This window comes from Mobula birostris, chromosome 1, assembly GCF_030028105.1.
Source record: "Mobula birostris isolate sMobBir1 chromosome 1, sMobBir1.hap1, whole genome shotgun sequence".
Taxonomy (NCBI): domain Eukaryota; kingdom Metazoa; phylum Chordata; class Chondrichthyes; order Myliobatiformes; family Myliobatidae; genus Mobula; species Mobula birostris.
Window position 1 is genome coordinate 171,374,283 of NC_092370.1, and position 12,124 is coordinate 171,386,406.

General features: G+C 37.5%; 1 protein-coding gene across 1 annotated transcript in view; it reads right to left on the reverse strand.

Moving 5' to 3' along the window:
* Nucleotides 1-433: 433 nt before the first annotated feature.
* LOC140201650 (cysteine-rich motor neuron 1 protein-like) overlaps nucleotides 434-12,124 on the reverse strand; it is a 256,373-nt gene continuing 244,682 nt past the window's right edge. Inside the window, exons 11-14 of the mRNA XM_072266101.1 lie at nucleotides 11,409-11,630; nucleotides 9,472-9,594; nucleotides 5,081-5,250; nucleotides 434-2,645 (exon numbers count right to left, since the gene is read on the reverse strand). Of these exons, the coding sequence (XP_072122202.1) occupies nucleotides 2,451-2,645; nucleotides 5,081-5,250; nucleotides 9,472-9,594; nucleotides 11,409-11,630 (710 nt within the window). The 3' untranslated portion in view covers nucleotides 434-2,450. The remainder of the gene's footprint in view (nucleotides 2,646-5,080; nucleotides 5,251-9,471; nucleotides 9,595-11,408; nucleotides 11,631-12,124) is intronic.

A 12,124-nucleotide genomic window follows, 5' to 3' on the forward strand; every position in this document is an offset into this window, starting at 1 on the left:
TCAATAGCCAAATGGCCCAGTTCTGCTCCTATATAATATGATCTTATTAATTTATGTGTTTTGAGTAACACTGAATGGCAATACAAAAAAACCCAAAATATTCTGCAAAAGAAGTAAATTTCAATGCAAATTCCAATGAGGATACTATTTATTTTACCAATCGATTATTGACTGAAAATTGATAATATACGTTAGACAGTTCACTTTGCAACATACTTCAAAACAAGGCCCAGTCACACTGAAAGTTTCACAATGGTACTCAGAAAAACTCTTTCTTGCTGAGTATTACTCTTGATAATGAAATATATATTTCTCAATGCTGTAGATATTTTCCTGGGGGCTCGGATCTGAAATTATAATATATATGCTACTCCTTTCTGATTAGTTTTTCTCAGAGCAAATTTGGAAAATACCTTACCACAGATTCAGACAATTTCCACAACAAAATTTATTTAAATGAGTAAATGCCTTTTTACTAGTTACAACTCAGCTGCTAGGCCATGTGCATTTACAAGTGCTACTACACATTATTGTAAATAAATAAGCAACTTAGATCTCTATATATCAACAGTAAAGAGTTAAACAAAAATTAAGAACTTACATAAAAAGTACAGCAAAGGGGTTTACAGGTTTTTAAGGCATATGATCAGGTAATTATCTCAGCATAACACACCAGCAAAATTGCATGGCCAAAGAGCTTTGCCACATCTTAACTTATTGGACTACAAATCACAGTAACAAATAGAAGTAAACAGAATTGTTAAGCCCTCTGCTATTCTTCTATACAGATTCTACTTAGATTAATAAATTAAGCTATCTGAAAAAATAAATTAAGAAACTCTCCTCCCTTTTGCTCAATTATCTGCAAACTAAGTATCTACAAAAATACTTGAAACTTCTTACAATTTAAAAGAATTTGTACGCTCACAGCCTGGTATCAATAGGGCTTTTCTTAAAATCCTTAATGTTATTAGTAAAGTTGACTACAAAGTGCCACAGCTTACCAACATATTCCCTGTGCTCCCACATTTTAAACCATAGAGTATAAACCATAGAGTAGTTACAACATTTCACTCTTCCTTGACACCTCAAAACACCATCAATATTTTGAAATACTTTTTATTCAGTCACCTAGAGCACTGTAAATGGGTAAAGCCTGCATGTTAAGCCTGGGTGAAGCTAGAACAGCTTGGGGGTGGGGGTACAGTATGTGCTTTTCATTATTCATACACTGCTTATATTCAGCCCCTTTACGCCATCCTCCTCCAACAAGATTAAATAATATTTTAGCTCTGTTCCTGGTTCTGCCACGCATCTTATCCCTGATGGTGTGTTCACTAGGGTTCACTCAAAGATTTTATAACACTTTTAATTTAAACGTGATAATAAATTTTCCACATTAGCTTTTCTTGCTTTTGGCATTTATATTGAGTTTTGTTGTCACCAGTCAAATAAAGCAGCAATGCTCAGTTCAATTCCTTCTACAAACTGGAATGACAGTCTGTTCACAAACAAAAATTGTGAATACATTCAACACAATGAAAATATAGAGTACAGGTATTGGAATTGATACAGCATGTAAATCACTGTCATAGCAAATGTTAACTGTAATAATAATGCTATAGTTAAATGCATATTTCTGCAGCAATAATTTGGTATCTTTCATTTCCTATTTGACCATTTGTCCATCCCTCTTGGCATTTACAGTGCTGTCTTGGAATAGATGAGAAATTCCACCAATCCAAAGGCTGTTGAAAGTTTTAATATTTTGCATGTATTCTGGAGGTGGAATAAAGTGTCAGTTTACAGCTATTCTCCAGTTCCCAGTAATTTACCTTTTTACTAGTGCTGAAAAATGTCACGATGAAAGATAATTTTTAAAGATTTCTCCTGCACGAGGAAAAATGCTACAATATTCTCTCAGGGCATTAAGAAATATATATTCCATTACCACATTTCCAAAACATCAATTTTAAACAAACTAAAATCCACCTGTGTTTGAAAATGCTTATTCTATAACATTGGGGGACAATTTTAATTAAGCCATTGCTTGATTAAGTACTCTTTGAATAAAGTGGTTACAGTAACTGACTAAAGGCTTACTCTTCCCCATATGTTGTCCCCACACTTTCCCCCCTATATATTGTACCGAACAAAAATACTGAGAAGTTTGGTGTTCATTTTCTGGCTTGATTATGTTTTTTTGGCAAGTTTCTCTATTAATTCTTTTGGGTATTTTAAATGAACAGGAAAGTCAATAAAGACATGTGGTTTTAAAAGTAACTGTTATTTTGCAAGTACCTGAATCATACACAGATAACAGATAACAAGCTGGAATCATTAACTCAAAATATAATGGAAACCAGAAGAGGCAAGGCTGGTGAATGGAGCACACTCTTTGAATTATTGCCAAGTCTCCATCAGTTCAGAAGCCAACTTTTTTCATGTTTCTATCCAAGCAGTTTGTTTTGCTGGCTGTTGCTTTGTTTTTCTGCACGCACACGGTATTTCTCATTGTACTGGGAATCTGCTTCCACCATTAGATCCTTTCTGCAGCAGTTATTAACGCTGTGCATTTTGTTTCCTTTCACAGAGTCCATGTAGACCACAGTTTGTTTGTCAACTGGATTTTTCAAAAACTGCGTCTGTTACAGAAACAAAGATGAAAGGCAATTATATGAAAGCATTTCTGAGCTGGTATTAAATACTTAGGTTATTAACAACTAATTTTGTAGGTACACAAACAATGACATCTCAAAGACATTTTCTTGAATGAAGGCATAAAACAGATGTGCTTCTTCCCTATTAACAGAATAATTTCAGTTTGTCCAACATAAAAAAAGTGTTTTTTTACAGGACGGGTTAGAAGAAGCATAGATTTGGCCCTGATTCTCCAACTTTCATGGTACAAAATGGTATACTAGGGTAGTAATTCAGGCTAGTAGATGTGAAACTGATCATTGAAACCAACTAAACATCATAATTATTGCCCCCACTTTATTTTATCAACCTACCCTTTTATTTCTTATTAATAGTATTTTGAAGCAATTTTGCATATACTGGCAAATCTTTTTTAATTACTTTGAGGGATCATCACCCACAAAAAATCCAAATACCTAAAGATTATGTGAATAGCTTTCTAAAAACGTGTAGCTGCAGCTCCCATTTTTAGTATTAAGGATTTCCCCATCTCATTTTTGAGAGAAATATCCATGGATGTGTAATCAGAATTTGAAGACCAACAGATTTGTTCAAAGCACTGTAGCCCATGAATAGTATTAGAGAACTAAATGAATCATAGGAGCAGGTGGCTCTAGATAGATTCACATTCACATGGTGCAGAGGCCAGCACCATAGGTGAATCTAAAACAGTTGCAGGATAATAGTGCATAAACAACCAATATCTCATTTCAGATCACACAGATTAATATTTTCTCTATTGTACTGTGCAATGTAGGTGCTGAATCAATCCATTGAACACTCTCTTCTCGACTGTTTTGGAATTTTAACCAGACAAGTAGAATGTCAAGAGAAGCTGATAAAAGTCTCTTTGATACTCTGAATGTTGTTGAGCTCAAGGATTTCCATACAATTCTGACTTATTTGACTAATCTGCTTTAACATCCTTTAATGCTAAGGTTGTAGCCATGAATCAGTTGGCAGCACTTTCAATTCCATTCTTGTGGTTCACTGAGTTGAGTATAAAATCTAGGCTGGTGATCCAGTGCAGTACCAAGAACACTGACTCATAGATAAGGTATTAAACTGAAAAACCATCAAAAAGGGGAAAAAAATCCAATGGGAATATGTTGAAGTATTACAGGGAAGTTCTCCTTTTCTTTTCTTGCCAATATTCATCTTTCAGCCAATGTCAGTAATAATAATAATACCCCAATGAAGTTTCTGCTTTGAAACTGGCTGCTGCATAGGAATAGTGACTATACCCCAAAACATTTAATTAGCATTGTGATATCTTGAGGTTCAGAATTTGCAAACCTCACATTGAACACACTAAAGATAGACATTTGATGAACTTTTACTCTAAATTTGGATATCTAAGTCAGTAATAATGGGAGCCAAATCAAAAATCAATGAGGTACTGTACTGACTTCACTTGGGACCACAAGAAGTTAATTCTTGTACATTAACATGGTATACTTAATGCCTTGCAGATACAATAGGGTCTTTAAAGAGCGTCTTAGATAGGTACATGGAGCTTAGAAAAATACAGAGGGCTATGCACTACGGAAATTCTGGGCAGTTTCTAGAGTAGGTTACATGGTCGGCACAATATTTTGGGCTGAAGGGCCTGTAATGTGCTGTAAATTTCTATGTTCTATGTTCTAAACATTTATGCATGAATGAGCAAATCAATTTGTTCTTTACATTTCCTTTCCTTTTTTCCCTCATGGATTGATTTGAGTAATTCTTGAATCCTTCTGGTGATAATTTTTTTTACATAGGAGCCTAAATTGGGGGTGGTCGTTAAACAGTCAATCTTGAGAATGTGATGAAGATATGATATTCATGAGATCTTTTCATACAAAGTTTCTTCCCCCCCAGCTCCCCAAGTGATCACCAGATATGCCGAAGCTCATTGTAATGCCTCTGCTTTGGCTCATTGCTCAATCAACTTTCATGTTCTAGAGTTGAACTTGACTGCTAAATTTGCACAGACTCACTAAGAAAGCACAAGTTTAATCCATTCTTTGCATAATCTTCCAAGTTCAGTACAGGTGAAATTAATACTTACACTATAATTATTTTGTAGTACCAATTTGCTCAATTCAGTTTTTATCTTAATTTTTAAGACTACCGTGAATACAAGAAAACAGTCTGTGAACTAGTGTCACTCCATGGCAATAGATAGAACTGCGCTAATCTCCACGAATGCTCCGGAACCATCAAAACTCTAGGTTGACTCTTATGATATACTGCAGATTCACAAGAAGAATAGACTGGAAAGTTTTAACTGAATTGAGTAGCACCAGCAAAGGAATAATGGGTACAGGATATCCTTATGATTTTTTTTCTAATGCACCTTACCAGTTTTGCATTGATTATAGTTTGATTTTCTTACCTTTGTTGGTGCATGGTAGCATGGCATCTGGAACCACTGTTTCTTTCTGTTTATTATGAGTGTGGCTATTAAAAACGTGATGATTGTTAGCAGTATGGCTGCCAGGACCCATGCTGCTGACTGGTAGATTATTGCCATTTCAGTTTGCTTGGGGGGTCTCCCAGTGGCTGCTGCAATGATGCGAGAAGGAAAACATACAAGAGGTAAGGCATTGTAATTGCTAAACCATGAACAAAATCATGCCAGCCAACCAAAGAAACAGTAAAGAATCAAAAAAGATTTTGTCAACTTTGTTCCAAATCTCCTCTTTCTAATATGCATATTTACTCCTTCCAACACATGTAGAGTGGTTGCTGTGCAGATTAACTACTGAAACACTGCAGCAACTCACCAAGATGTGATACACATCATGTCCAGAATTTGCAACTTTCATCCTGCACTTCCTGTAAAAGCAGCAGTGTTTGTTATGTGGGAATTCATTCAAAACTAAGTTTCACCAATTAACATCTCATAAAATACTCCTTCATTGTTTCCGGGTCAAAACTCTAAAATTCCTTATCGGCATTGGGGGAGTATTTGTGACTATCATTCATCTCTTCTTTCCTCATTCTCACCAACATTATGAGTGGCTGAGCAACACACACAAAATGCTGGAGGAACCCAGAGAAGGGGAATAAACTGTCAACATTTTGAGCTGATGCCCTTCATCAGGACTTGCTGAGTTCCAGTATTTCTTGTGTCTATTCACTTTCCCTCTGAAGCGGTGCCTTTCTGAACCACTAACACAGCCTTCATGCCCTTTGCTATCAGCACCTATTTATTCTAATAAAATGCCATGTTCTTTGCAAAATCCACAAAAGTGTTGGTTCCTGATCCATTCCCAATCTTGCCACAACTTCATGATACAGTACAGTTTTTCCAAAAATGTTTCTACCCAGCACTTGAAAATTAACAACTGGCATCCTTTGTGACTATGGTTTATTGTTCCTTCTGACATTCAACAAGGTCATCCCTACCAATGGAGATTCTCCTGAGCAGTCGAACTTTATTTGCAATCTCGCTGACTGAATAATATCTGAAGCAAAACCTCTATTGAAGTGACTTATTGTCTTAGCCCTACACTGCTATCTCCAGCCATTTACCATTGTCTCCACCCCAAGCCATTGGTCATTCAGCAATGCATCCAGAGGCAAAAGCAGTCCTCACATTTCTGTAGATGATTCCTCACTCTATCCAAGTACTACCCGAGTTTCTAGCTTGTTGAACATCTGGCTTTGGATAGGTTACTCTTTTCTTTGACTAATCCTAGGAAAGACTGAGTTCACCAACAAAACCACATTCCCGCACAGAATTGTAGTTATTTTCCCAAGTGTCACCAAACATTGGATTTCCAAGTATGTGCATGTGAATGCTTTAACCCGGAACTAGCGGGCATGTGTTCCCTCTGAAGTGGAACAAAAATCTGTGGCATTTCTCCAGCACATCTCTGAGAAATTTGCCCAAACAGCTTAGAACTAGTGCTGGAAGAGTACCTCCATTCATTTGAATAGAGAGATAGATATGAAGGACAAACATAAGTTTTAATAATTTCACAGTTCTTTGAATTAATAAAAACATGTAACTGAATTGAATTATTTAAAATGCTATTTAAACTTAGAGTTCTTGTTTATTTCCTTAAAAATGTAATCATTTAAGCAATTTTAATTTTTTTTTGGCTTTTAAATGTTTTTGACTGTGGATGAGATTCCAAATAGAAGGTTTTTCACAGGTTTGGTAACAGGCTAAACCAGAGGACAGTGATTAGTAATGTGCCACATTCTTCCACTTGTTTCATAGGAGGAGTTTCTTCTGGTCCCCTTTACATTATGTACAGCATTTACACACCATGGTACTAATGGGACATTGTCACTGGAAGCTCTAAGAAAGTTAAGTGTGAATTTGCTGTACAGTTCAATGGTAGGAATTCAAGTGGATACTTGAATTCTTCAGCTCAACAACCCTGATTCCAATGCCATATCCTGCCCACCAAGAATGATTACAGACAGCCCCTGTCCCTGTCTTAGTCCACCTGCTTGGAAGGTAGAAGAAATCAGGAGTCATAAGATCCAAGATTGAGGACTCGTCTTGAGAGCATCATGGAAACTAAACCAGGCCTGTTGCAAGGGTCTGAGATTGCTACATTATAAATTTGTTGGCTGAGCTGGGATGAGGGGAATGATGTCACACAAACTATAGCTATACACTAAAGTAACATGCATAATTATTTCATTAACTATCCCAACACCAATCACGCACACGACTCAGGGACTTGGACTATTTTTTGTGTGACTGTATTTTACTGCTGTCTTATCTGTAGCATGTGTGCCTTGTGCTGTGTTTGACTATTGGTACTGTACTGTGCACCTCAGCCTCAGAGGAACGCTGTTTCGTTTGGCTGTATTCATGGATATTTATGTATGGTTGAATGACAATTAACCTTGAACTTAGTAGCCACTTTACCTGCAAACATCTAATCAGTCTATTATGCACTCTTACGTCAGAATGCTGTTCATTGACTTTAGTTTGGCATTCAATACTGTGATCCCCTCCAAGCTGATTGCCAAACTTCGCCAGCTTGGTACTAGCTCATCCCTCTGCAACTGGACCTTGGACTTTCTGACTAACAGACCCCAATCAGTTAAGTTAGACAACCTCTCCTTCTCCACTCTTACCCTGAACACCGGCATGCCTCAATGCTGTGTGCTGAGCCCTCTTCTGTACTCCCTTTTCACCTATGACTGCGTTCCTGTACATGGTTCTAACTCCATAATCTAGTTCACAGACGACACCATGGTGGTTGGCCTGATCAGAGGGGATGACAAGATGGCCTACAGGGACGAGGTCCAGCACCTGGCTGCTTGGTGTGCCGACAACAATTTGGCCCTTAACACCCAGAAGACCAAGGAGATCATTGTGGACTTCAGGCATGCTAGGAGCCACACTCACGTCCCGAGCTACATCAACGGAGCTGTAGTGGAGTGCGTATCAAGCTTCAAATTCTTTGGTGTCCACATTTCCGAAGATCTCACCTGGTCCCTGAACTCCTCCATCCTGATCAAAAAGGCACAACAGTGCCTTTATTTCCTGCGAAGCATCAAGAAAGCTCACCTCTGTCCCAGGATACTGACGGACTTTTACCGCTGTACCATTGAGAGCATACTCACCAACTGTATCTCAGTGTGGTATGGCAATTGTACTGTATTGGACTGCAAAGCACTCCAGCATGTGGTGAAAACTGCCCGGCAGATTATCGGCACCCAATTGCCCACCATTGAGAACATCTACCATAAACGCTGCCTAGGCAGGGCGAAAAGCATTATCAAAGATGCATCTCACCCTAACCATGGATTTTTTTTACTCTCCTTCCATCCAGTAGGCGCTACAGGAGCCTCCGCTCCCACACCAGCAGGCACAGGAAGAGCTTCTTCCCCAAGGCTGTGACCCTGCTGAACCTCACATCACCGCGCTAAGCAGTATTGCATCCATATTGTACTGTCTCAGTACTTTTATATTTGCGTGCTGTAGCACTTACTTTTTATTCGCAGTTATTTTGTAACTAACACTATTCTTTGCATTTCTGGTCAGATGCTAACTGCATTTCATTGGCTTTCTATCTGTACTCGGCACAATGACAAGAAAGTTGAGTCTAATCTAATCTAATGTGGTAGCAATTTATTGCATAAGAGCATGCAGCCATAGTCCAGAGGTTTAGTTGTTGGTCAGACAAAACAACAAAATAGGGAGGAAATGTGACCTAAGTGACTCTGACCATGAAAGGATTGTTGGTACCAGCCGGGTGGTTTGAGTATCTCAGAAACTGCTGATCTCCTGGGATTTTCAAGCACAGCAGACTCTAGAGCTTACAAATAAAGGTGTGAAAAACAAAACACATCCAGTGAGCAGCAGTTCTTTGAGCAATAATGCCTTGTTAATGAGCAAGGCCAGAGGTGAATCCGCAGACAGGTTCAAGCTGATGGGAAGGTCACAGTGACTCAAATACTGTAATCAGGTGTTACAACAGTGGTGTGCAGAAGAGGATTTGGGAATGCGCAACACGTTGAGCCTCGAAGTGGTTGGGCTATAGCAGCAGAGAACCATGAATATACACCCAGTGGCCACTTTAATTAGGTACCCAATAAAATAGTCACTGAGTGTAAATATGGCACTTTTAAAAGAAAAAGAGCTTACATAAATAAATCCAATTCATCAGTTGACCAAACTACACAGCAAGAGTTATTAACTCAAACTATATTCCTAACTCATAATTTTAGAAACATTATAAGAGGACTGCTTTGTTCATTTTACTGAAAATAATCTAGAGCTCAATGGCATGTGATCAAGTTTTCCTTTACCTGTGAATAATGATAAATCAGGCTGAACAGATGGTAGAGGTACCCCCTTATCCTTTCGTTCAGTTGACTTCTCCGGTGATATATCAGCAGCCTCTGTTGTTGGTGAAGAAACTGTTGGCATGTCTTAAAACAAGGAAAAATTGGCAATAAATGAAAGAAGTTCTTCATAAAGAGAGGAAGACTACTGAGCATCTCCTGCATTTTGGTGTCAATCATTATTATTGCTAAAGAATGCAACTCTCAGATTCACTGGGTTGAAAAATGGAATTATTTTCCAGCAAGTCACAGCAGCTTTGTCTGATTTTTCAATCTAATCTCTTGGCTTCCATCCCTTACATCCATTTCTCATTAGGGGCCCAAGCAGTAGTTATGACCTACCATTCGCATACTGGCAGTTTACATTAAATATATAGCTGATCTGAGCTTACTTAATGCTCAGTTGACAAAATTCTCCAGAAAAATTTGAGAGCTTGAGGATGAAATAAAGCAAGTTTTCAGTGCACTAGTAGTAAAGCATATTAAAACAAAACTATCCTCTTTAATATGGCTCGAGTTATTTGTGAGAAACTAAAACCCATGTGAAGAGGAATTATTTGTTACCCCTTTCAATTAACTCCGTTAATTCACTCTCAATAGAATAAAAGGTGCACACAGAGAATGCAACAAATTCTGCACCAAAAACTTGGCAGGGTATTTCAAACTCCAACTTTTTATGGGATCTTCTATGCACAAAACTTACTCATTCCTACAGTTTCTTCCGATCTACCAACCACTCCACTGTATTTGCCTGGTTTTAATCTACAATCTAACAGCAAATTTAATTACTTCTGACAATATTTTACTGCCTGTGAATGCATTTGTAATTTTTCCATAAACCTGCTAAAGTATTGGATAAAATATAAATTCTTCATTGGGAAGTTACACGTCAAAATAAAGTCAGGAAAAGCTTTCCAGCTGAAATGTATCATGTTTGTAATATTAATTTAGTAGGAGGGGGCAGCAACAAAATAAATTAACTTAGCAGTCTTTCCCTGGAGAGCAAAAGAGATGGAATTGAGACATTTGCTAAGTGGCAGACTATTCCTGATTATATAAAATATACTTTGAATACTAGGGGACATAGCTTTAAAATGAGGAGGAGTGTTGAAGGAAATGTACAGAGTAAGTTTTTTTTTAAACACAGAGTGAAAGGTGCCCAGTATACACTGCCGGGGTGGTAATGGCAGCAGATATAACAAGTGGCGTTCAAGAGGCTTTTAAATAGGTACATGACTATGCAGGAATGGAGAGGATATGTATAATGTGTAGGCATTAGGGAGTTTGGCATCATGCCCAGTACAGACATCACAGGCTGAAATGTACACATGCTCCAACATTTCAAAATCTGGTAGTCATGTAATCTGTGCCTACCCTATTCCAATCTGAGTAGATATTAGGAATTTAAAGTAAAAGTAGAAAGCTAAATAGTTGATAAGTGTAATTCCTATTAAAGAATTTCATTCTCATCATACATGATGATTTTGGAATCTTCCTGCATCCTAAACTTGCGCAAATTTATCGCTTAAAATACTTCTTTGAGAGTGGATTCCAAAATATATCAACAAAATTATAAGACAGCAAAGATTATTATTTATATTAACTTCAAAATCTAACCATTTTTGTTAAATTATTTTCCAGTTCTGGACTTTTTGTTTTAACTAAGTTGGATTAATTACTCTTGAATTTGCTTAGTTAGATTGTCACACGATTCACTACAAGACATTAATGCAATCATCCAACTACACCACAATGATAAACAACATGAGTGTTTGAAACTGGATAAAAACACTTGCCATGGCCTGACCTTCCATAATAATTTCTCCTTGACAGGATAGGAAAAATATTTATCCGAAGAAATGACTTTCAATGTATTGGGGGCACAAAGGCAATTTACTTACCCAAACAATAGGGGCAACACTGTCCTTTCCTTAGAACTGGCAGCCTACATAAAGCAGCTGGACATGTCTGAGAGAAACACTGAATGGCACCGTCACCACATATGCAGCTTGTACAGGCGTTTGGCTTCCAAGACTCTCCAACTAACAGAATATCTCCATCACTGGACATACAATATCCAGACTCACTGCCGTTGGTCAACAACAGGGTTTTCAACTGATCTTCTGCGAAGAAAATTTTAAGAAACATATCTTAGATTTGAGACACAAAGAACATATACTATGAGTAAAGGCTTAATTTTATGTCTATTGAATGGCTTTGAATAATGAAAAATAAGGAGTACCAAAAGTTCAGGAAATGTGAATGATAAAAATCAAGCTGTTTGCTCAGTTGCAGAAATTTTTCTTGATGATCTAGTGCAGCAAATTGTATCTGTCCATCTGTCATGCTTACAAAAGTGAAGTCTATGAAATCATAGTGATGTTGAAATGGAGGCTCAAACACAGTGCTGATAACTGACTAACATAAACTTTGAGGTATTTCTAGGTCTAATAATGAACTGCAATCACAAATTATATTACATGATGAATGTTCATCGTGACTCTACTACGCTCATCAAAGTCTCATTATATTATTATGCATTCATTCAGGTAACACCATTAAACATGACAACATGAAACATTATTGGGAAAACTGCTGAGGCAAATCATAATCTTAC